Consider the following 26,111-nt stretch of genomic DNA (forward strand, 5'->3'; position numbering starts at 1 on the left):
AATACGTCCTCATAGCTCATATATTGTTACTTCAGTCACTTTCACATTTTTTTAAATATGTATAATAACCTCAAATTTTAGGGCTGAAAAAATGGTTTGCACTTTGCAAATTAATTGTTATTAATTTAGTTATTTTACTCATTAAAACATAAGTCATTTTAAAAAAGTATATTCTGGAAAACCAAACGTCAAATTTCCTAGAGAAAAGGCAAAGTTGTGGTTTAAGTTCCAGCTAGGATTTTTCGTGACGTCTTCAAACAGGCGCTTATAATAGGGCGGTACCGATCGTTTCTGAACCAATGGGAAATCACGCTGGGCGGGTGTATAATCTGACTGAACGGGACGATGTCCAATCAATGAGATTTGGTTGTCGTCACGGTGGTCATTTTAAAAAAGTATATTCTGGAAAACCAAACGTCAAATTTCCTAGAGAAAAGGCAAAGTTGTGGTTTAACTTCCCTCTAGATTTTTCGTGACGTCTTCAAACAGGCGCTTATAATAGGGCGGTACCGATCGTTTCTGAACCAATGGGAAATCACGCTGGGCGGGTGTATAATCTGACTGAACGGGACGATGTCCAATCAATGAGATTTGGTTGTCGTCACGGTTTAAGTATTTGCGCGTTTCCGCCAGTCCACAGTCCTTTGTAATAATGTCGTCTGAACATGAAGATAGGTGAGATAACGTGTTCGAAGACTCTTTTTTTCCCCTGTTTGTGTAAATGGTTGCCGTTTACTTTAAATGTTCAGCCAATGTCGTTGATTTCATATGATTTGTTTGAAAATACAGAATATTTGTCTTTCATCAGCGATTCAAAAGCTAACATTATCAGCCGGTTTGGTACGTTCGTTCTTTCTGGTTCCCGCCTCGTTAAAATGTTTTAGGAAAGTGTTTTTTTCACCAGGTAGTGTAAGTACCAGTCACTTTATTTTTACGTTATATCCGTAATGTTTGTTGGAAAGTCTTTTAAAATGGGTTTTGTAACGTCTATTCGACGTTCCGTTAGAATGCCGGTTCTTGTGACGCAACGTGTCTCACGCGCTCGTTCAGTTCCTCGTGTGACCGGCGCGTCCATGCGGCACATGGTCGCTCCCTTCTCCTCATTTTAAGCCGATTACCTACATTTTAAAGATTTATTGTAATATACTTTACGTGAGAACTCCGTATCTAGTGCCATGTAATAATAAGTATGATTCGTTTGCAGATGTAGGCCTAAAAATGAGAAAATATGTAGGGCACATGGCCTTTCCTGGGCGAGACAATGGAGTGGTCTGGCAGTGTAGGCCCAAGGCCTATCCTCCGATAGGCCTTTTTTATAATTACAACTTATATAATTTGATAGACAAATTTATTTTATTAATTTATTTAAGAAAAGGGGAAGCAATGTCGTTGAAAAGTTTACTAGTATACTGTCTAAAAATAAATTTCGTTATGTATTGGTATAATACTGTGGTGACGCACATGCTAATTTTATATCGCTTTTTATAAAATCCTACATTTTAGTGATCGATTATTGTTACCGACGCGTCATTGTGAATTAGTGGAGCCACGTTGATAATGGCGCTCAGCGAAAATGGCTGCCACTTCAGGCATTTTACGACGAGGTTACGATGTCTGTGTTTAAATTAAAACTAACGCTGTTTTATCGATATTGCAGATGATTACAATCAAAATCGTCATCCAAACCGGTGTGACGTTTTCCCTGTGGACCCAAAAGAAAACGTTAGACCGAATGATCGGTCACTGTTCACTTTCATTTTATGGAAAATGATCTAATGAAAGTGAACGGTGACTGAGGCTGTCATTCTACTTTTGTGTTCCATAGAGCAAAGTCACGTGTTTAAGTAAGTTTTCGTTTTTGCGTGAAACTTCTCTTTTAAAGTAGGTCTTTTAGACATTTAACAATAGATGTACATGTATGGGATGTGTGCGTGTAGGCAATTCCCCTGCACTACAAGGGACTGGGTGTAGCAAATATTGGTTAGAATCCACTCAATCTACTGTTTAGTTAAAGGTATTGTGAAAATGTGCTCTTGAGGCATTTTATTTTATTTGAGTTCACAATTGCGAATGTGAAATGAGTTTTACATAAAAGCTATACTAATTACAAAGTCTTGTTTCAGACCCAGAGATAATGGCCCTGAGGGGATGGAGCCAGATGGAGTCATTGAGGTTGGTGTCTCATAAGAGCCATTTCACATACAGTATAAGCATTGGTGGTTTTTTTTTTTTAAACCACCTTTAATTGTTTTGTTAACAGGTGAGAACCATTACTGATTCAGGTTTGTTGTAGCACTGTACAGGTTGGTGCTTTTCCATAGAGGAAAGTAACAAACTTTAAGAAACCTTTCCAAGAAGGTGTGCTAAACACTTTAGTTTTATAAGCATGTCCCCTATTAAATGGGCAAGGCTGTGTCTGTCAGTGACACAAAGTCCTATATCTGTTAGGGGCAGAGCAAATGAAGGCCATATTCATCCCAGTCAGCTCAATACAGTGAGAAAAAGACTGTTTCATGGTATGGGCACAGATACTTGTCAAAGCTTGTGTAGCGTTGATCCCTCTTAATGTTAGGAATTAATTACATAGGAATGACAGTTCTCTCTCTCACTCTTTATGTATATATATATATATGTGTGTGTGTGTGTGTGTTTTTCTAAATCTTTTTCTCTTTTTTTTTTTTACAGAGCAACTGGAAGGAGATTGTTGATAGTTTTGATGATATGAACCTGCGAGAAGCTCTTCTTAGAGGAATCTATGCTTATGGTTTTGAGAAACCTTCTGCCATTCAGCAGAGGGCAATTCTCCCTTGCATCAAGGGTATGTAAAACTTAATTTCTTGAATAGTCTATCTGTGTTTTAGTCACTTAATTAATGGAATCATAAGATCAGTTTATTCACACCCTTATTAATTGGGCAGGGCAGTGTCTGTCAGTGACATTCTGACCTATATCTGGTAAGGGCAAATTAAATAAAGCCCATATTCATCCCAGTCAACTCAGTACAGTGAGGCATAGACTGTTTCATGGTATGGGCATAAGCTGCCTTGGTACTGTAAATTGTAACAGCCAGAGTAAAACTCCATGTGATTGATTGGGCATTTGTTAATTTTCTGCCTTTTGTGTGCATGTAGGTTATGATGTCATTGCACAGGCTCAGTCTGGCACAGGAAAGACCGCCACCTTTGCTATCTCCATCATGCAGCAGATTGATGTGGACCTGAAGGCTACACAAGCTATGGTGCTGGCTCCTACCAGAGAGCTTGCCCAACAGGTGAGAACCATTACTCATTCAGGTTTGTTGTAGCACTTTGTACTGATTCTGCCTTTTTGTTGGAGGTTTTGGAGACACAAAATACAAAGTGTGGCAAACACTTCAGTTTTATAAGCATGTCCCCTATTAAATGGGCAAGGCTGTGTCTGTTAGTGACACAAAGTCCTATATCTGTTAGGGGCAGAACAATTGAATGCCATATTCATCCCAGTCAGCTCAACACAGTGAGAAAAGACTGTTTCATGGTATGGGCACAAATACTTGCCATAAATCTCTGATGATAAGATGATTGACTAGTCATTTTGCAGTGACTCATGAGCACAGGTGGTTTTTCAGATCCAGTTAAATGGAGTTGATCTATTTTAGTTATTGCTAAAATGTCTTTGTCTTCCTCAGATTCAGAAGGTGGTGCTGGCTCTTGGAGACTACATGGGGGCAACCTGCCATGCCTGCATTGGTGGCACCAATGTCCGTAATGACGTTCAGAAGCTTCAGGCTGATGTGCCCCACATAGTGGTTGGAACCCCTGGCCGTGTGTTTGACATGCTCAACCGCAGATATCTTTGTAAGTGCAGGTGACAATCACTTGTCTTAATTGAGACTTGTACTACCATTTTCTCTACCTGTTCTATTAATTGAGTTGTTACTTAAAGGTTTAATATTCTGCATGGCAATGGCTTGAAATGACAACTTTTCTTTTTTTTTTTTTCTTTTTTTTCAGCTCCCAAATATATAAAGATGTTTGCACTGGATGAGGCAGATGAAATGTTAAGCCGTGGTTTCAAGGACCAAATCTATGAGATCTTTCAGAAGTTGGCCACAGATACTCAGGTGAGCTAATCCTTTTTGGTTTGATTGTCTTGGTACCCACACCAAAGTCCCTGACCTACCAGCTTTCTGTACTGTGATGGGAATCATGAACTTTGGTAGAGTAATGTAACTGCTCTCCACTATGATTGGGCTCATGGGTCCCTCTTCATGACTATTAAGCAGCTGACATTTTATATCCTAAATACATTTTTAATTGCTGTGTATTTTAATTTCAAGAGAGATGAAAGCTGGCATAGCAGTAAATTATGTCTGTCTTGGTCAAATCTACTGCAATAAGATGATCACGGTGACTGTAAATTTACCTTTTCATGTTATAGGCATCTTCAGGTTGTGGTTAGTGTTGACTCATTTTGTAAGCTGTAACGTGTGCACGTTTTTACCGTTTCCAGGTGATTCTTTTGTCTGCCACCATGCCTCAGGAGGTGCTGGAGGTGACCTCAAAGTTCATGAGAGATCCTATTCGTATCCTAGTTAAGAAGGAAGAGCTGACCCTTGAGGGTATCCGGCAGTTCTACATCAATGTTGAGAAAGAGGTGAGTGGAGAATTTAGGGTTAAGGAAGGAATATTTGTATCAAAGCTTTATTTATAATTTGTCCAAGGTTACAATCATTTGTTACTGAAGTTGTAATGCTGTTTTGTGATGATACCCATGCGTGTCAACTGATCCCAGACTCCCTGCAGTGCTCAGTGTCTGATGAGTGTTTTGCTTATCTGTGCATTTGAGCCTGCCGGACTCTGTGAACATGATCTTGACTTTAGTCTGAAAACAGCACCAACTAGTGGCAGAGCTGAGTTTTTTTTTTTGGCGCTAAGTTGTTTCTCTCTATCTTTAAGGAGTGGAAGTTGGACACATTGTGTGATCTTTACGAAACCCTGACCATTACTCAGGCTGTCATTTTCATCAACACTCGTAGAAAGGTGGACTGGCTGACTGAGAAAATGCATGCAAGGGACTTCACTGTTTCTGCGCTGGTGAGTGACTAACATATCGTGACATTTGTTAAATGATATATCTTTACATGTTTTATGAACTTCTTGTACTGTCTTCATAGCATGGTGACATGGAGCAGAAGGAGAGGGACGTCATCATGAAAGAGTTCCGCTCTGGCTCCAGCAGAGTCCTCATCACTACTGACCTACTGGTAAGCAACCTTCACCCACAATTCTGAGATGATACCAAGGATACCTCTTCCACCAGCTTTCTGTGCTGTGATGGGTATTAAGAAGGTCTTTGGGAGACTATTCTAACTGCTCTCCACAGTGCCTGGGCCGCCAAGTCCCTCAACACGACTATAAAGCAGTTGACATTCACACTTGTTTCAAACACTTGCAGAGTCTGTGCTTTTAAGTATCTTTAGGTTGCTAGTTGACTGTCTTTTTGTTCTTGAATCTCTACTAAAGTCTTGTTTTTTTTTAATTTATTTTTTATGTACTTTAAGGCAAGAGGCATTGATGTGCAGCAGGTTTCCCTGGTAATCAACTATGACCTTCCAACCAACAGGGAGAACTATATCCACCGGTAAGTCAACAAAGCTCTTTCTGCTATCTTTGACTGATTTGTGCAATTCTGGCTGGTGTGTAATAACAGTGCTTTATTTGTGTAGAATTGGACGTGGTGGCCGTTTTGGCAGAAAGGGTGTTGCTATCAACATGGTCACTGAAGATGACAAGCGCACACTCCGAGACATTGAGACCTTCTACAATACAACTGTGGAGGAAATGCCCATGAATGTTGCGGATTTGATCTAAGACCCTGCTTCATCCCCCATCCCCCCCCCGTTCCATTCACTCTTTATTCTCATTCCATCCCACATCTCTTTTCATGCAACTCCCTCACAAATCAAGTACTGTTAATTCTGAGGGGGCGCTTTTTTTCATAAATCCAGTATGGCGGTCACATCACTCAATTATTCAGAATGAATACTCAATATTCCTAAGGCTCATTTAATCTTGACCTTTTTGAGCAGTGCCATCTACTGATCAAGAGGCGGAGTTGCAGGGCTTATTTGCATGTATGGTGTAAATGTTAATGCACTGACTGGCATAATGGATTGAAGACATGTCCTGCTTTTCTTGATAGTGTTGGTTTAACCATTTTTGAGATGTGACTGTTTAACATTGGATTTTTTTTTTTTTGTAACACAGGGCAAAGGATGTAAAATACAATTATTTGTGTTTTATATGGGGAACTTGGACTTTTGTTCCAAGTCTTAGTCACTGCCATTTTCCTTTTACAGAAGCATCTGAGTACTGTAAGATGCTTCAGTCCAAAAGGAAGCTGGATTGTGAGAACAAACCAGATTGTAAAGTTGCAAAATGTGGTCATTTAGAATTAGACCAGTAATTTTCTTCTGGTCTAATTCTCGTTACATCCCTTGTGTTATCCTGTGTGTGTGGTTGTAGCTTTTTGATTATTGTAAATAGGATTTACTGTGGCAGGATGGGTGGCTGAAGGCGTTGGAAATGAGTTTGGTATGGCTGGTTAACACCCCACCTTTGTATTGCCTCAGATTTCTCTGCATCAAAGTCCTATCGGGGAGTGTTGCTCCTACAACCTACCTCACTAAACTGTGTTGGATGGGTCTAAATATGTAAAGGACCAAACTGCAGTAGTAGAGTGTATAGAGATCATATCTTTGCATTGTTCAAAAAATGCCTGTCTTTTGTTGGGTTGGTTTGGATGTGGGGTTTACATTGGTCAGTGCTATTTTTTTAAACAAATTTATTGTTACAAATGTGATGATTATTAACCTTTTTGAGACAGAAGCCATGTATTAAATGTTTTCTACATTGGACTCTGCATAGTATTTATTTTAATGGTCTGAAATAAAGGTTCCCATTTTTAACATCCTAAGTTGACTCTTACTAGTTAATTGCGTTTAAGTTACAGTAAGTCTATGGTTTCATCTGATACAAATGTGAGAACTCCCAAGTGTAAGTTCATGGATCCTGTCCTGGCTGAACTTGTTTTACTCCGTTCCCTTTGGAAGCTCAACGTCGAATACCTTTTGCTATTTTTATTGCTTTATCAACATTTCAGTCACTGTCTTTCAGCATTCAAACTGTTTGATCAGTTGTAGGGTTAGATGGCAGACATGAAAAACGTTCAGTATTAGCTGAATCAGTAATTAAGGGCGATGGGAATTGAGTTTGTCATTTGGTCACTAGTGGATCCTCTGCAGTGAATGGTAGCTGTCAGGATTGAGAGTTCGAACAGTTGATTAAAAACATCAAAAAGTAATCCACAATGTCTTGTGAAATGCTGTGTTGAAGAAACAGGATGCTTAAATGTTCAGCAAATCTTCATTTTGGGGTCGGGTATACTTTTAAAAAGAACATTTTAATTTGCATGTACAAATGTCCGTCTATATAAATTGCGTCGTTTTAACCTACACCTTTGATGCATATTTATCAGTCATATAAAACCGTCTGATTTGTCATGCTAATGTTTTTTAAAGACACAATATCCAGTTTTATATATCAATAAATTATCAACTAATGGAATCTTGCTTGTTCCACAGCCAGCCATATTTAAACAATCGTTATACATTTTTACTAATTAAATTGAATTTTCACAAAGATTTATAGTGATGGCTAAGAATTTTGTATGAATATATTTGAAAATATGATAATGGAAATAAATTCAAACCGATGGAAATACTTAATTCATTTTTCAATCATGATTCATTTTTCTATTGTGTGTAGTTTCAAAGATATGTAGTCTACATTTTGTTAGATACTTGGATGATACTTGCAAAACAGTGCCAAGAAGTGACAGAATTACCTTCTTATGTTACGATGTTATGTTACATTAACAGAAGCATTTGCACTTTGATCAATAAGTTAAATGTTATGTTAAATCTTATTCGTTGTAACTAAAGCTATTCTCATTTGGGCAAAACTAAACTATTGCTTCTTGTTCGATAACCATACTTAATGAGGTATTTAATCACCACGTTATTATGTCATTATGGTAAATCCGGTACCCATTTTACTGTGAAGAACTCCTGAGAGATGCACCTTGTGAACCAAGAGCCAAGAAATCGTTCTACAGCTCTTTCAATGGCAAATTCTGAGTGCGTCCACCAGATGGCAGATCTGTACACCATCTGTATCCACAGGAGAGAAAGGAGCTTTCAACTGTGCCACAAACTCAGGACGCATAATAATCAGATTGGCCTTGTCATTCCAGCACACGAGGATGCATTAGGAAATGTTCTATTCACACGTATGTGAGCCAATAGTTATCCAAACTCCCAGAAGGCCTGTGTCATTACAATTCCACGGCTGCAACTTTTGATCACTTCAGCGAGATCGCTCCACCAACATCCCCTGACATAATGCATGGGCCCTCATTCACCTGTCCATCACGCAAACACTATGTTAATTCCCGCATCATGTACCCCTGTCCCACGTCCCCTTCATTCAATTCATTGTACCAATCCCCTCTTTCCTGCCCTTTTATACCCACAGTCTTCTTTTCCAACATTCTTCCTCCTATCACAGCCCTCCATTGGAGGCATAACAACCTCTCCCCTCCATCTCACCGAGGGCTGTACACCTTATGAGAAATGTTTTGATTATGTGCGCTCAGTGTAGGTGGCCCGCCGAACACTTTCCCTGTCTGCATGGTAACCCCCCTGCCACTTCCCCCACTCCCCCTGCTGGGCGCATGATTGTGGGCTCAGGGATTATGCGAGCAGGAGGCTCGTAAAGGGCCTGCCAGGGTCTTTCTGTGCAGTGACGGATGGCTAGGAGACTGAAGCCTCCATTTACATAAGAAGGGAGAGAATAGAGGCCCCATTCACTCGGTCTGTCAGGGAGGACTCAGGGACAAACTGCACTCTCTCCAAGTTGCCCTCTTCCCCTCTCAGTCTCTCTTTTCTTCTTTATCTTTGCCATTCTCCCTTCTCCTCAAGCTTTTCCTCATCCGTCCTCCTTTCTTTAGGCCATTGTAATTTATTGTGAACTCAGTCTCTTCATTTTTAGGCCACTTTTAGCATTTAAAGTTTCATTGTTCACAGATTAAAACAAAAACTCAAAAAAGGTATTAATACACTATAATATATTCTAATTTAAAAAGGATATTCTGAATGTTTAAGTCCAAACATTGTTAAAAAAAAACATCAAACAAAAACTGTTAAAGCGTTATCAAGTTTTTTGTTTGTTTCTTTGTTTCTTTGTTTCTTTCTTTTTTACCCTCCAAACAGGCAAAATATCTGAATTTTTTTACCTTTATTTATTTGCAATTATAAAGATTTTACATTTATTCACAAATTTTGTTGGAGCAAGCGATGATGATTAAATTGACTATTTACAAAAGAATACTACTACTACTAATAATAATAATAATAATAACAACAACTGGCTAAGTTCTAGAAATTCACTGTCCTTTTAAAAACGCATAAAGTTTCTATGTAAAGTTCTTGTCAAATCAAGGAAGTGTTCAAATATTTAATCAGGATTCTCCTGTTTCTAATACAATGACTTTCTTATTCTAATTAAACTTTCTAATAAGCTTTCTTGAAATATTCTGATGATCAAAAAACATTTTTTTATTTATAATTTATATTTCAGAAATCATAAAAAATAATGATGTTAACATTGTAATTTGTATAATTAATATAGAATTTTTTTTTTAAACATAACAAATTAATTGTTAATTCAAAAAAGGAAATTATAATTTATATTTCAATAACTATAATTAAATAGGGGGACAAATGCATGCACGCACGCACACAAACAAAGGAAGAACAAATAAGCAAAAACAATCTAGACGCAATATTTATTTAGTTCAGTCAGAGAACTCATGTTGATTCTCCCTTACAGGTTGATTCAGGTAGCCGTGTTTGAGCAGCAGAGCCCAGCTGAATGGGTGGTTATCTTTTGTGTGCGCTTTGGAAAAACAACTGTGTTGTAACTTGTTTTGGACATACGTATTCAAACCCATGAAAACACTGGTTTAAAAAAAAAGCCATACAATAGTCATAGAGAGGCATGTGAAGCACATGTGTATGCAAACATGAGGGCTTTAAACGACCTGTGTTTGTTTAGGGGCCAGCCTTAACATTTCGGAGAAATTCTCTGAGCTGTCTTGGTGCTGTCACAAACCAACTGGGAGAAAGAAAGAGGATAGCAGAACGAGTTGGGCACTCTCCATAAGAGGTTTTCTGTTTGTCCAAAAACATTTTTGGGATATGGTTATATAAGAATGAAGCCCCACAATTTGTGGTTTGATTGGCATAAAGGCGAAACTGTCAGTCACGAACAGAGGCAGCTCACATGGTTCACAACGCACCTGCAAACTCACAAGCACTCACACCTGTGTCTACAAAAAAAGAGAAAGAAACAACATTAAGCTTTGCACCCACACCTTTTCTCAGCAATTACGAACACAGAAAATCCCACACCTATAGAAAGTCACATGCCATAAATTGTCATCAAAAGGGAGCAATGGCACATTGCTGTATGATGACTTGAAAACAAGCATCTAATTATATATTGTGTGTAAAAAAATAAAAAAAATCACAAATTTACCCAGAAAACATAAAAAGCTCACACAATATTTAAACACAATTACTTAACACAATTTACACAGTGGAATAACAACTGATTAATATAACAATAAAATAATACACTATTGTTTTATTTTATAATAGTGTATTATTAAAAATAGTTTCAAATAACACACTTTAAAATAACTTTTGTTATGCACTGCTAGTTTTCACAGAAAATTTCTCAGGCCAGTCTTTTTCCCATGACCCCAGGGTGACAGGGTTAAGAACTAACAATAGAAGACACAGAAAGTGTAAAGGTGTAAAGTGAAACGAATGAAGTCATAGAAAGTGATTCGAAGAAAGCAGGTCCAAAATAACACAACATTTATGTGTGCATCTTTTAAAAGTTCGTTAATAATAAAAAAAGAGTGTATTAAAAATACTCCATGAACATATCTACTACAATATGTAATAATTAATAGTAACAGATAATTAGTGCTCTTTGAACAACAAACTAAGCCTCGATTTCGCTCTTAACCTCTTGCAACAAGTGATCTGCTACATAAAAACACCACACCCCTACAATTGATATGCAAATGAGCAAATGGTTGCGTTGAGCGCTGATTGGTCAGACGTGGAATACAATTATACAATTGGTTCAACGTGGACTGCAAACTATTGCGGCTCAACAAGTGGCTTGTGGATAGAGTTCAACAGAATTTAGACAAACAGCTGTGATTGAGGAGCTTTTCGCGCCCTTTTTACTATATTTTGTTCGAAAAACTTGTTCTAAATGTTTTGATTCATCGTGGAGTTCTTTTTTGACTGCTGCTTTTTGGCGTTTCATTTGGCCAGACAATCCCGGCTGTAGCCTAAAGAGACTTCACCTGCGCCGGATTTGTTTGATCTGATTAGGTTCGCTTGGACACTTTTAATTGGCTGCCTTACACATTGAGCGCTTGAAACTCAAAGTGTGTAGTGGCACGATGTACAGCATGATGGTGGAACATGAACTGAAGACCGCGGGTCAACCTCATCCCCACCAGAACAGTCCAGGGATGTCTCCTCCGGTCAGCGGGGTTGGAAACGCGCACCACGGATCAAACACCTCTTGTCCACCCGGCGGGGACCCCATGGACAAAGTGAAGCGCCCCATGAATGCGTTTATGGTGTGGTCCCGGGGTCAGCGGAGGAAGATGGCACAGGAGAACCCCAAAATGCACAACTCTGAGATAAGCAAACGCCTCGGGGCGGAATGGAAACTTTTAACGGACACGGAGAAGCGGCCATTCATCGATGAGGCCAAACGGTTGCGGGCCGTACACATGAAGGAATACCCCGACTACAAATACAAACCTCGGCGTAAGACCAAAGCTCTCCTCAAGAAGGACAATCCCGTCGGTAAATATCCTCTCGCAGCCGGCAACCTGCTGGCATCAGCCGTGGCACAGGGACAAGGTGGGAGCCCGAGAATGGACGGCTATGGCTGGGGTCACACCGCTGGTTATATGGCAATGCAGGGTGAAGCACTCGGATACCCGCAACAACTGCACCGGTACGACCTGTCGGCTCTCCAGTACCCGTCGGCACAGACGTACATGAACGGCGCCAGCTCTTACAGGTTTCTTTTATCAAAGTTTGTTATTTACTTACTTATTTTTTAGGTTTAGGGTGGCTTGGCAATCTGTGGAACTGGAAAACTAGTGGTGTGGGGCGAACGCGCACAGAAATTCATGTTAACCGGTTCGGATTTCATTCTGCTTAAATTTATGAAGAGTTTAAGAATCGTTCACTTTAAATAGTTTCATTAGATAAGATTTAATATAAATTCTAGTATGTAAAATTACTTCTACTTTGTTTAAGGAAGTTTTGAAGATGGCATTTCTCAGACTAATGGTTTTTGTGCTGAATGTGCTCAACTTGCCACTTAATTTGATCCTCAAAACTGCACACCTATTCAGCATGTCTATAATCTCGTTATAAACGCACATTTATTCATTATTTGCCTATACATTTTCTCTCGGAGTCACCACAACTAAGCTGGCATAACCTGTATAGACCTGTTATTTGCTTGTCAGCATTACTGGGAGCAGATGCAGAGGCGTTTTATGTGAGAAAAGATACAGATTCTCCATGCTGCTCTTGCCTGTCTGATCGCCTAATAATTTTTTCGCTATGGTGGCTAATTTTGTCTTTTTTTGTCCACAGCCAAATGTCATATAGTGGCAGCCCTCAGCAGCCCAGTCCGGTGATGTCTATGGTTAAACCAGAACCACTATCCCATTCGCCTACTGGCCACCACCGTGGGGCTTACCAAGGGGACCTGAGGGACATGATTAGCATGTACATTCCAGGTGGTGATACCAGCGATAGCTCAAACCAGAGAACCTACCCTGGTGTCCAACAGCACTATCTTGGTGGAACTGTTCCCCTCACTCATATCTGAAGTTTAGGGAATGCTCCCTGAACTCCTATTAGTTGGACCCTTATTGGGACCGTAGTGCTACAAATAGACTGTATGGATTACTGAATACTTCTGATTGTTTACTACCTCCTTGCTGTGAATGATCTGAAGTTGTCTGTTGAACCTGTATAGCAAATTTAGCTGTTTCAGTCTCTTGTTTTCTGTCTTTGCAACTGTCACACTATGACCAGGCGTAACTTCTTAAACTTCTCATCACATTAAGCTTAAGTCAGCGGTTTTCTCTATTCCAGATATTCTTGCACAGCCATCCCTTCTCTTTGTTCCACGAATAGATAGATTTTCCTCAAGTATTCTTTTCCGTGTTCTGCTCTGTGCAATGTTTAGAACATGCGTTGTTCATGCAGCAGTGGGCAATCATTATTCAAAGTCTAATTGGGGTACAAAACAGGGCGAAATGTATATTGGGAACTCCAAAAAAAAACAGGTCCGCTAATAATGGTTGCAATGGCCAATGATGGACATACCATGTGACCTTGAGGAGAGTAAAAATTTAGTTTTGTGAACCCGGTTTCCCCCGGATGTGTGCCCAAACTGGCTCAGCACATGGAATAACTGAGTGATGGGTTAAGTTGACCTTTAAGTGTCTCTTTAATTTTGGGTATTGATATAGTAAAGTGTTTTGGAAAATCTCAGGGCTTTCTTGAAATAAATAGCAGGACATGACCGTATAGATCAGCTGTAACTTTGCCTCATATAATTAGAAATCTTTGGAACTGTTACCCAATTTGTAATGGAGAGGAGAAAAAAAGTCAATCAGTCACTATCTGCTTTTTCCCCCCCTACTTTTAATAATAGCTGTAAATTCATATGTACCGTTCCAGTGTGCACGTATGTTTGTGAACTAACTTTTTTGTTTGTAGTTTCTACAAGGAAATTGCACTCCTGTAAATGGTGAATTTTTGCCATATTTACAGATTGCTAAATGTTTAGTTTGTCTGGCCTAGCATTCCAGCATTTCCCTCTTATGGGTCAAACTCAATTGCACTGATCTTCGCTGTCAGTCAATGCACTTCGTTAGAATAGGAGTTTATCGACTAATCACCTGGTCATTCTCATTCTACCACAGCATTAAGTCTGCTTCTGCCATTACAGTACGGTTGACCAGTGAGTTCAGTGGAATTGACTGAATATTTCTTTTGGACACTTTTTTTTCTATCCCCCTCCCCCCACAGTGACCTTGGTCCTTTGTCAACCAAATGCAGTTATGTCAGTCTTGAGGTTTGTTTTGAACTCAAACTGTTCTGGTGGCATTTTGTGGCAGTCAAAAATGTAAGTTTGTCAGTCCGGCTCATTGTTGCCACAAAGCTTGTTCAGTTAGTGTTTTGGATAATTAAATGATTTAAGCACAATGAAAAGTTTACATTGCCATTGAAGTGAGTTTGCAGCTTGCTGTTTAATTTCTTTTTTAAAAAATGGTTTTAATCTTGGTTGTAAATACCTTTTGTACAGTGTTTTTTGTGGTTCTTATAAGGGCCGTTCTTACAGAATAAAAAATGACAACATATCTAGTCTCAAGTTGTGATTATTTTGAAATGAATCTTTATGAATGTTTATGTAATTTCCAAGTCGCGTGCAACTCTAATTCTTTCATTTTGGACCTTCAGTATCATGACAATAGTTTTATCAATCACATTGATGGACAAAGGAACTACTATTTGCATTCAGTCATGGTCAGTTTAATGTGAGAAAGGGTCTGGTACTACCAAGATTAAAATGAGTATTTGTGATCTCAACATGGTGACCTCAAAGAGGTGACCTGCTCCATGTAAAATAAAGCCATTTATATTACCGCTATTATTTATTTTTTCATAATTTACAAACAAATGTAAAATGCATTTTGAGGCTAAAATCCTTACCCTACCTCACGTGTTTATTATTAATCTCGTGTGACCGTGTATGTTTTTAAACATCAAGAATTTATTTCATATTTTTGTTAAAACATCTAAACTATTTTATTTAGACTGTTAAGGTTTTTAATGCGGAAAAATAATGAGTCCTTTAAACGTACCGCTAGGGAAAAAATATTAATAACTTCTAAAAACTTATTTAAAATAAAATTGTTTTAATTATACGTTTGTGTGGTAAAAAAAAAGTTTGAGACGAGGGTTAAATATAGAGAAAACAGCCAGAAAGTAGCGATTTAAGGGCGAAAGCATCTACTTTTACTGTCCACCTCAGCATAACCCTTTCTCTCCAGATTGAAAACTGGTTGTTGTCTCGGTCGTAATTGGCCGTTTCGGAGGCACATTGTCCGTTGCCTTTGAGCTCGCAGGTGTACGTAGTAAGCCACTGAATCCGGAGAGGCTCCCTTGGACCACTTTGTTCTCTTTTCTCGCTTCCCGCTGTGCGGAAAATTAGCGTTGCCGTCGTTTCTCCCCGTTTTCTCCTCGGGTTTAACCCCCTCACCTCCTAATGTCATTCTCATGAAAATGTAGGAGTTCGTTGCGGCTAATCGGAGGGCGAAGGGAGGGGGCTGTGAAGAGCGTGTAGGCTATGTTACTTTACATTTACCTTGATTACAGTTCAGGCGGGTTTCCAAGTTAGATTAAGTAAATCATTATCATTTTTTGATAAAAGTGTTTAAAGGAAGAAAATTAAGCCCACTGTTTTTTTTAAAGAGCTGCGCGTATCGTCAGACAACTTGTGACTGTGCCGGGGGGTTAAGAGGGCGAATGTGGATGTCGAGATGGGTGGGGGTGCTGGATGTTCTGCTGAGAAACATACAATCACTTAGCAACGACCAGTGAGGCTTCAACAAACTGTTACCATGGTAAATTGTGGATATTGCCAGTTTGCAGATTAAGGCCAAAATTCGATGTCAGAGAATTGACTGAATGAGCACAATATTTTTGGTATGTTTTTAGCAGGTTAATTTGCTGAGTCGCGTTTTTTTTATTAGGCCTACAAAAAAAAAAAAAGTTTAAATAAAAAACGTTTTAAATTATTTGACAGCTTGTTGCAATATCGTCATAAACCCGGAAATTAGATTAATGGTTGCCCTGGAAACTGGGGGTGCATAATATTTACATGCATTCCGAGGGAGCCGCTCCCCTCCTGCACGCACACACGCACAGGCTTCACTGCCCAACAGGTGAAAATAAAAACTGAGAATATGAAGAACCTGGTGATTGTGGGTATGAATCGACAAATTTACTGTAAAATTTAGATATTTGATTTGATTTCAGTTATGCAAAGGAAATAAAAAGTATATGTAGCCTGTGTTCTACACTAGCAGCATGTTGCATTTTTGTCCATAGCAAGTTTACAATTTTTTGTCTCACACTCATGTTGCTTTGTTGTCAGCATGTTTTGTTTATGGCCATTATGGTTGTCTTAAAATGTCTTAAGCTATGCATTCTCAGTAGCCTATATTCTTTAGTAGCCTATTTATTTTCATTTCTGTTTCACAGGAAAACAACAGCTTGAATGGCTTGAGGGTGAGTAAATAATATCATCATTTTCATTTTTGAGTGAGCTATTCCTTTAAGCAGACTATATGCTAAATATTTAATTTTCAATCTGTCCACAGGCCTACATTAAAGCGTGTTGAATCACTCACTGGTACGATGACTTGTCAGTCTTACCTCAGACGTTGTGTATGCACAGGTGAGTGAGTGGGCGTAAATTTTTCTTCCTTTTTTTTTAACCGAGCCGCTACGGTTGGTTGAAATGCCACCAGGGCTGGATACACGCATGTGTGTGAGTCAGCCTAGATGAGCACTGCCTGTCACGCAATAACAGGAGGGGGGCCGACTCATCCGATAACAGTCTATGTTGTGTCTGCCACATGTCAAATGTAATTTAGACTAATAATATGAAACCTGTTTAAAAAGAAAAATCTGTTTGTGCATACTTTACACAACACATGTTGTGTTGTGTGCACAGACAAACAGCATAAAAAGTAAAAGATAAGAGAACAAAAAACCAAGGTAGGTTATAGTGACAAATCTGCACACCAGGCGGGACATTTCTGCCAAATCTATCAACATCCTGTATCTTGAGCTATCTTTTAAAATCAAGATTTGGATGCTATTTTAAGTTGGAGTAGGTGTGTACCTCATACGTTTTTCACTTTATTTATTCAGAGGGAAATAAAATGAAACACACGGATTCCAGCTTGTCAACAAAACATATCTACATCAAAAGACTGGCATAAGGCCAAAGCAGTAGTCTACCTGTCTGCTTAGCTCATATAGTTGGCAATGTCCACGGTAAAATAATTTGTTTTGGATAAGACAACTGTAATACCCCTATATAAATTAGTTTTGTGTCGTAATGAATTTTAAAAAGCTGAAGAGGAAGTTTAATATGGTGTGTTATTACTTCACATGCTACTTAAAATGCTACCGTAAAACAAACATGTTAATTGGTTAACACTATGTTCCCTTACTATACAGGAAAACTGTAATGGATCTTATTTAAAGTGAAAGGCTGTAGACTGACATTCCCAGAATTCCCTGGGTGACACTTCACATTTGTTGGTATTTTAAATAATTGTGTTTCTTCATAGTTTTGTTATCCGTTAGGGTTTTATGTTACATCCTATATTGTTCAATTAATGTTTATTACATTATTTTCGTGTCATGTGTGTTGCAATTAACTAGTATTTACCTCAGCCTGTGGAAAGTCTACTTGTGATGAACTTTGATTCTTCATCTTGCTTTACCACCTTTGTTATAGTATTTATCAGTATATGTTAATGGTACAAAATTGGTTTTAGTAGCAGCATAAGCTTGATAATTCAGCAGAAAAGAGCTGTTGGGTTTACCAGTTTAAAATTTAATCTATTTATTAATATAACTTACACTTTTAAGATGTAAAATTTACAGGTTGTTCTGTTAATATGTTTACATTTTAACTGTATTTTTTATACAATTATTCTGGCAGTTTTTTTTTTCTATACAAACTACAGGACTTTTTTTTTTACAGTGTAGAGAAAAAAATGCATTTGATAAAAATAGAAAATGTAGAGACCCCAGAGGTATAAGTCCACCTTTCTGAGTATCCATGGCTTTGACAGAGCACGTGTAGATTTCTTAATGTGGTTAATAGAGGAAGCATTTGTGCAGCGATGAAAGAGTGATTGACAGCTAACACTAATGAGTGCACCACACCCCGGGCAAGACTGGTCTTGCAGCAAATCAAGGGAGAGTGAGGTGGGGTGAAACAGAGGCAGAGTGAAAAAAGAACCTCAGGATTACTATTTCTAAATAAGATAAATCCATCACCTGTGATTTTATGCATGCAATGTTAACATGCATGTTAACAGGCATACCTATGATGTTACTATATTGTCTATACTTTGACAAAAAGGTGGGAGCTAAAGATATCTTTGACAAACCGGTCTGACACATGAAATCTGCCGTTATAGGCTGGATAGGACATTTGTCAAGCATCCCACATAGGAGGGGAGGTGGTGGTGCATACTGCTGATTAAAAGATATAGATACGGGAAACAGGAATATAGATAAGATAAAATAGGAATATAAGATAGGAATATAGGCCAAACTTTGAGGGCTTCCCAACAGACCTGACAAACAAAACAACAGACTGTGTCATCCAACATTATGCATTTTAATAATAGACCTACATTCATTTAACTGTCAAGAAAAAAACCCTGACTACTCTCAAAAACTAACTAAACCTCTGTCCTTACTCCACTGAATATTATTTACATATAAGTTATACACTACTGTTTAAAAGAAAGATTTCTGAATGATTTTGAAAGAAGTATTTTATGTTCACCAAGGCTGCATTTATTAATTTACAGTAAAAAAAAAAGGTATAATATTGTGAAATATTATTACAATTAAAAACAACTGTTTTCTATTTTAATATATTTTCAAATGAAATTTAGTCCTGTGATGGAAAAGCTGAATTTTGTCGCATGATCCTTTATAGAAATCATTCTAATGTGCTGACTTGGTACTCAAGAAACCATTCTTATCATTATCAGTGTTGAAAATGGTGATGCTTAATACTTTTGTGGAACATTTTTAAGGCTCTTTGATGAATAGAAAGTTCAAAAGAACAGCATTTATCTGAGAAAGATTTTTTGTAACATTATAGATGTCACTTTTGATCAATTTAATGTGTCCTTGCTTAATAAAAGTATTAACTTGTTTAAAAAAAAAAAGGAAAGAAAGAAAGAAAAGAAAAAAAAATGTGAATACTTTTGAATGGTAGTGCAAATAAGGATATTTACACTTTTAATGACCTTCATTCATATCTTTAGCTATCTTCAACTGTAAATATCAAAAACAAAATTCATTCTCTGTCTGACAGTTTATTGGAAATGGGGTCTGATGAGCATTGACAGTAGGTGTGTTAACATGAACTGTGCCTAGCCCTGCCGATCAGCAAGAATAGCCGGTTGCAGTTGGGGGTGGGGTTGAGAAGGAGAAAGATTTTTTGTAACATTATAGATGTCACTTTTGATCAATTTAATGTGTCCTTGCTTAATAAAAGTATTAACTTGTTTCAAAAAAAAAAGGAAAGAAAGAAAGAAAAGAAAAAAAAATGTGCTGACCCCAAACTTTTGAATGGTAGTGCAAATAAGGATATTTACACTTTTAATGACCTTCATTCATATCTGTAGCTATCTTCAACTGTAAATATCAAAAACAAAATTCATTCTCTGTCTGACAGTTTATTGGAAATGGGGTCTGATGAGCATTGACAGTAGGTGTGTTAACATGAACTGTGCCTAGCCCTGCCGATCAGCAAGAATAGCCGGTTGCAGTTGGGGGTGGGGTTGAGAAGAGATCCATCAGATCGGATGCTTTCTGCTTTTGGCAGTGTCTACGGGAATGACACTACCTACATGAAAGCAAACTAAAATGCTGTTGTTGAGTCGACTATGCAGTTTAAGGAAAATGTGCAGTCTAAATTTGAAGCATTTATTTAACCATGAACAAGCCTACATTATGAACCCAACCAAAGACAACATGCAGAGAATATGCCTTTAGAGGAACTTACAGAGGAACCTAATCTATTATGCTTCACTTTTATGTTTACGTATATGAAATCTTGGTTAAAAAAAAGTTAATTCTAATGCCTCCTAAAAATGGAACAAAAAACATTTCTTCTAGCCAATTTTATGGCGCTTGTAAACTTTTGTCATAATTGATTTGAGAATTCCACTACATTATATACAAAGGATACGCATTTTGGAGGATGGGTGGATGATTTGGAGATTCTTTTGTATTATGTTTTATCTTTTGCTTTATTTAAAATGATTTATACCTGTTTATTGTTTCATTGTTTTGTCTCACACACGTTTCACGTCACGTCACACATCAATTCTTAGTTTAATTTTAGTCTCAGTTTTTATCATGGTAAAATAAAGGCACAGAAAACTTTTTGTATGGGACCAGAGTAACTATCCGTTAAATTATTGTTAATTGATCAAAGATGTAATTTGAAATTATATGCTTGCAAATTGGTTGTCAGTGTTAAGACTAAATTAAATGTAATATGTATCGTCATTTCATAAGTCATTTTAAGTGTCTGTGCATGAATAAGGGGAAATTAAATAGAACTCTATAATTTGAGCTTATATTAGAGAAATGATTTGCTCTTCCTGCTTTAACTGCTTTTAATATTTAGATAAACACTCTCATTAGATGCCTGTGGCTTATCTTTCTGCCATTTGCATTCAGCCGTCCTGTCTGAGTGCATGAGTACTATTGTTCAAGCAGTGCTGTTTAACTCTGTTTGTCTGCCTGCCCTAACATTCTTGATTGTCTTCCCTCTGTAGATCTAGAAGACAGAGCGACCAGTTCATCTGGACCAGTGGGAGACTCAATGGTACCAGTTACATTTGGGCAAAGAGAGAGAATTAAGCACACGAGAAATAACGGCCATGTATGAGTAACACTGGAACAAAAACAGGCAACTGCAGTGCAGGAGTGCATGCTATAAGTTAAAGTAGCATTAAAAATGACAGCCCTGGGAGAGTTAAAGTCACATCCAGCTAGACAGGCTTCATTTGCCAACATTAAACCACATTTTGAAAAATAAAAAAAAGAATATTATATATTATTCGGATTTCAGGCTAATTGATTTCAGACTTCTTGAGGTGGTCTAAATAAAATAGCAACTGAATGCATTCTGAACCAGAACGAATACTGCCAGTATGTCTTTCCATGCTTTCTACTTCACTGTAAAACCGAAGAGTTTACACTAATGAAATGAAATGAGTTTGTTTCACTCAAATACTACTGAAAGTTCATTGTACTTAATTGTACTTAAAAGTTATGTGAACCCAAAATTTGATACTAGTAAGTGGAACTTCTTAAACTGACTTGAGTTGCAGCAGATTTCTAGTTCCCAGCATGCTTCGCGTTAGATTGTGTAAGGAGAATAAATGTTGAAATTAAGTGTTATTTTGTGTGTTTTTGCACAAGATTAATAAAGGGGAGATGTATTATTGTTTACTGCTCTGTTATTTTGGCATTTCAAGGTGTTTCTTTTATGTTGAAGTTTTATAGGTTTACCATCGTGGTGAAGAGTAGTGCTTGCGGATAGGTCGAGAATGGGCTACAAAACGTCAAGATGACAAACACTTCATGGAAGTATATAGTGATAGGATTTTTGGTAATTATATTAGCACATGCTAGTGTGACATTGTTAATTCACACATAACCAGGAAGATTGAGAGTTAGTTCCAATTCAAATCAGATTGTGGTTAACAAGATTGCGTAGTACAAAACAAAATGCAGTGGAGAATACTGATAGCATTTGTATTTTTATCGACTCTTTGCTTCTCTCTGGTGGTATAATTATGTATCACAGTCCATTAACTTGAACCATCCATAATGGATAAATGCAAAAACACAGCTTCATATAAGAATAAAACAGTTTATTTATTTAAATGCTTTTTTTTCCTACAACTGTTTGTGTCTTTTTTAAAGCCGTTCACACAACAAACACTACAAATTATCTGATGGAAATGTTTTACTCAGTGGTCAGAAGTACACTGCAAATTTAGATATGGAAGAAAAAAAAACAATCACAGTCATTTGTAATAGTTCATTCATGAAATAAACCAACAATGAACAACAGATGTTCACAAGCAAAAAATGGAAAATAAATTCACAAATGTAATGTGTGCAAATATGCAATTTCCATCATTCAAATAAAATTGTCCTTTTACCTGCAGACAGCTTGAAACTTGCTTTTGATGGGTGCTTTGTAGTAAATTTCTATTTTTACCAATTTCCCATTAGTAATGATTACACTCAACAGCATGGCTACATGTACTATTGCATGACCATTGCAACTTAAGAAATACAACAGTAATTGATTCACTAGTATCTATACATAACCTAAAGAAAAACCTTTGTTTTGTCAAATGCAACAGAATGTCTTTTCTAGAGTGTGAAGCAACATGGGCAACGTTCTGGAAGACTCTGGAAGACTGAAATAGTGTCCATCTGGTTGGATTTGTCTACAAAGAACAAAAAACTAATAATTTCTTGCGGGGATAATAGTTGTTCTAGTAGGGCTGCCTGTAGCATATGATGACACATATTTTCATTTGTGCACTTTTAAAGTATTTTGGTCATTTTCACAATTCTGAAATGTATATTTACAAAAATCTTTGCAGACTTTTTTTCACAGAATTGTTGAATTCAAAATGGCTACATGTGTTTTAGTGACTATTCAGTGAGCCAGGGTAAAGTGAGCAATAAGACTGTAAGACAGTATGTCAGCAATAATATATGAAGATTTATTACATAATGTTTGTAAATTTATGGTTGAATACAATGGACACTATTCCCTTCCCTGAGCTAAAAAAAAAAAGGATGCAAAAAATTTTTTACCAGCCTAAATAAATAGCCCACTACCATAAAAAGGGGTAAAAAGTTCAATAATTATAGAAGCACCCCTCACCATACTGGCTTTTTGGTCCACTTCAGGGCACCTGGAATACATGTTCATTATGCAGTATTTGTGCCTGCCTCTCAAGTAAGCACTGATATGTTAACAATAAATGCTTTTTAACAAGTGACCAAGGACCAGAGCTTAATTTCACAAGAACCGTCATTTTGATTAAAGTACATCTAATTCCCCGATCGGCTGTCCAGTGCACTTTGTCAAACTGAGTGGTCACTGAATTTGCCTGCTGTTCGGATCTACTCAGTCTTCTTCCTGAGGGCAGGGCTGCTGTTCCAGTAGTAGAGGACCTGAGCTGCAATCACACCATTACAGAAAGAAGAAATGATGTAGGTGACAGCCATGAGGGAATCTCCCGTTTCCTGCACAGAGGACACATTAAAATGGGCATTTATCAATGGAACTATATCAAACCGTTTTAAAATGACTATAAAAGCCAAAGAGGACCATAAACAAGTTTCACTACCATTAATTTTTGTTGAGTATAACAATTTTATTCAGCAAGGATACATTAAATTAATCAAATTCGTTAGATACATTGTTCCAAAAAATTATATTTCAAATAAATGCTGTTGTTGAACTTTCTATTAATCAAAGAATCTTTAAAAAATGTATCACGGTTTCCACAAAAATATTAGGCAGAACAACGGTTTTCTAAATTGGTAATATTAAAAAAACGTTACTTGAGCATCAAATCAGCATATTAGAATGATTTCTGAAGGATCATGAGACACTGAAGACTTACGTAATGGCTACTGAAAAGTCAGCTTCACAATCACATGAATAAATGACATTTTCAAATATATTAACATTAAGCTTTACATTTTAATTTATAATAACATTTCACAATATTAAAGTTTTTTTTGCAGCCTTGGTGAGCATAAGAGACTTCTGTCCTCTAAAATATTGCATGACAGCTCATTATAGTGGTTTTACCTGCACTGTAGTGAATATGCGTGCTAAGGAGCCTGCAAACAGCAGAAACACTGAAATAGCTGATAGCTGTCCAGTGTGACCATTTCTGTAGTTGGTACCAGCCTGAATTAACTGAAGACACAGAGAAAATTGGATACATTACAAGAAAAATATATTTCTGCTGGGTCAGCTGTTGAATAGCATGGTTGTTTTTTGGCCGGGTTACCCGTCCAAAGATGATGGCTGGCATATTAGAGGCTTGCATGGTAGTAACAACAGACACTGGGGTCACGGGAGATAGTACGACTGCCAGCAGACCACAATAGACTGCCAGAAACCCCAAACCTGCAAATAATCACAGCACAGTCAAAAGGTGCATCATAAACATTGACATTTAAAATAAATGTGAGCAACACAATTTTTTAAATTAGAAAGACATGTCAAATCGTGCTCTTACCTTTGATGGTGTTTCCTCCATAGTGCTGTATGAGAAAACCAATCGTTACAGTTTGAAGCATGAGGAAAAGTGCCTCACCCCAGGAACTGTCAAACATAAAATACATGTTATTATATCTTTATGTGCCCAGTAAACAGTTTTGCACTTTGTTGATTGATATTTATAAATGCATGGTGTGTGTATATGGACAAATGTTTACCAGACTTTAGCATAATTATGAAAAGGTGTCACTATTGATTTACCTGAAAGGGAAGCTGTTGGCAATACTGTAGGCCATGGTGCCTGTGATAGCAAACAGCTCCAGTAGCACGGAGTTAAAGCTCAGCCCCTCAGCACTTTTGGCACCAATCAGCTTTAGAATCTGAGGTAGTTTTACTGTGAAGAGACATGCACAAAGCATCAGTGTTAGAAGAAAATTGTTTGGGTTTTTGTGTGTTGTAAAGATGAAGGTGGGTGTTTTCATACCTAATACAGAACCAAGAATAATCCCAATGCCCAGGCCTTTGCTGATTACAATCTTCAGACAATCCACTATAGAAAAATCACAAAGAAGAAATCAGGATTCAATATGACTTCGTAGGGGGTTGCATGAGAAAGTTTGGGCACAGCTAACCATATTTTTAATGCAAGCTACAGAGCAAACATTTAAAACAGACATCACTATTATTGGCATCTATTATTGGCTATTGTATTTTTGGTGAACTTGTTGCCACACCCACTGTATTATTCATAAACATCTTTCACACATTGTACATTCATATTTTTTTCTTTTGAATGTATTTTTGTTGTTTTTAGATAATTATTGAAAACTTTTTTTTTTTTTACTTCTTGGTCATGTGACCTGATATTGTTACACAAGGCCGGTTCACATTCACAAAAATGTATCATACAAAAATATTTACATTGCGATATTATGTGCCTATCAAACATTTATTTTAGTAATACTATAGTGATTTTTTGTACTGTTAGTCCTTGTGTAATTTGGTGGGTCCAGGCATCAATGGCATTTTCTGAGAAATGCATAAAAAATGAATTTTATATAGAAAATGTACGAACAATCATAATTTTTTAATTTATGTTTTTCTTTATTTTTAGAAGAGTGGAGTGTATGCAGGACCAACAGTGGGATAATAAAATCAGGTCATGATTCCAATCGGTCTTGAACCCATGAGCCAACAGGCCTCAAATGTCCTAAACTAGTGGATAGTCCACTGTACCACTCATTCCTACAACCGTCAAATCAGCTTGTCTGTAAGGGCATTTTCAAATTTGTCTATTAATAATTTAAAATTGTAAGTTAGAATTTTCAGTGGTGTCATATTTTTGTTTGTGTAAAGAAACATAAGTTTAAGAACCCTACATTCATGCCCACATCAGGTGAAATTTTGCTCAACATGTATAATTTTCATGAGATTTTAAAATATTAAAAGCCATGGACAACTTTCAATAAAGGGAAAGCTCCACTACACATCCATTTTTACAAAATCAAATTGTTTTGTGCTTAATTAAAATATTAGATTTTTTTGATTATTCATATCCAAGTTGTTGGTTTTGCATTTTTGCAGTTATATTACAGGCAAATTGTCATCATTAGATCACGACCATTCAAATATAACTGATTTGATTTTGTCATGTACGGAAAACAACACAAAATCTGATTTCCCTAAAGAATGCATGTATAGGAAATGTTTGTATATGTGTATATATATATATATATATATATATATATATATATATATATATATACATACACA

General features: G+C 37.2%; 3 protein-coding genes across 4 annotated transcripts in view; 2 read left to right on the plus strand and 1 right to left on the minus strand.

Moving 5' to 3' along the window:
- The first annotated feature begins 609 nt into the window (after positions 1–609).
- Positions 610–6,953, plus strand: eif4a1a (eukaryotic translation initiation factor 4A1A). Its single transcript, XM_016571273.1, has 11 exons — positions 610–675; positions 2,124–2,172; positions 2,686–2,818; positions 3,132–3,271; positions 3,668–3,836; positions 3,993–4,102; positions 4,492–4,635; positions 4,938–5,075; positions 5,156–5,245; positions 5,543–5,622; positions 5,708–6,953. Exons 1-11 carry the CDS (start codon positions 653–655, stop codon positions 5,850–5,852), a joined length of 1,221 nt encoding a protein of 406 aa, XP_016426759.1. The 5' UTR covers positions 610–652; the 3' UTR covers positions 5,853–6,953.
- A 4,306-nt stretch (positions 6,954–11,259) lies between these two features.
- LOC107754704 (transcription factor Sox-19b-like) lies at positions 11,260–14,589 on the plus strand. 2 transcript variants are annotated; one of them, XM_016571274.1, is made up of 2 exons: positions 11,260–12,236; positions 12,809–14,589. In XM_016571274.1, the coding sequence occupies exons 1-2, from the start codon at positions 11,587–11,589 to the stop codon at positions 13,044–13,046; spliced, it is 888 nt and encodes a 295-aa protein (XP_016426760.1). In that variant the 5' UTR covers positions 11,260–11,586; the 3' UTR covers positions 13,047–14,589. The 2 variants fall into 2 exon arrangements, with proteins under 2 accessions (XP_016426760.1, XP_016426761.1); XM_016571275.1 differs by having other exon boundaries at positions 11,261–12,221.
- Positions 14,590–21,895: 7,306 nt separating this feature from the next.
- LOC107754705 (mannose-P-dolichol utilization defect 1 protein-like) overlaps positions 21,896–26,111 on the minus strand; it is a 6,773-nt gene continuing 2,557 nt past the window's right edge. Inside the window, exons 2-7 of the mRNA XM_016571276.1 lie at positions 24,823–24,888; positions 24,600–24,732; positions 24,358–24,443; positions 24,127–24,245; positions 23,922–24,032; positions 21,896–23,347 (exon numbers count right to left, since the gene is read on the minus strand). Of these exons, the coding sequence (XP_016426762.1) occupies positions 23,225–23,347; positions 23,922–24,032; positions 24,127–24,245; positions 24,358–24,443; positions 24,600–24,732; positions 24,823–24,888 (638 nt within the window). The 3' untranslated portion in view covers positions 21,896–23,224. The remainder of the gene's footprint in view (positions 23,348–23,921; positions 24,033–24,126; positions 24,246–24,357; positions 24,444–24,599; positions 24,733–24,822; positions 24,889–26,111) is intronic.

Source organism: Sinocyclocheilus rhinocerous, unplaced genomic scaffold (assembly GCF_001515625.1).
Source record: "Sinocyclocheilus rhinocerous isolate Xijiao unplaced genomic scaffold, SAMN03320098_v1.1 scaffold742, whole genome shotgun sequence".
In the NCBI taxonomy this organism is placed as follows: Eukaryota; Metazoa; Chordata; class Actinopteri; order Cypriniformes; family Cyprinidae; genus Sinocyclocheilus; species Sinocyclocheilus rhinocerous.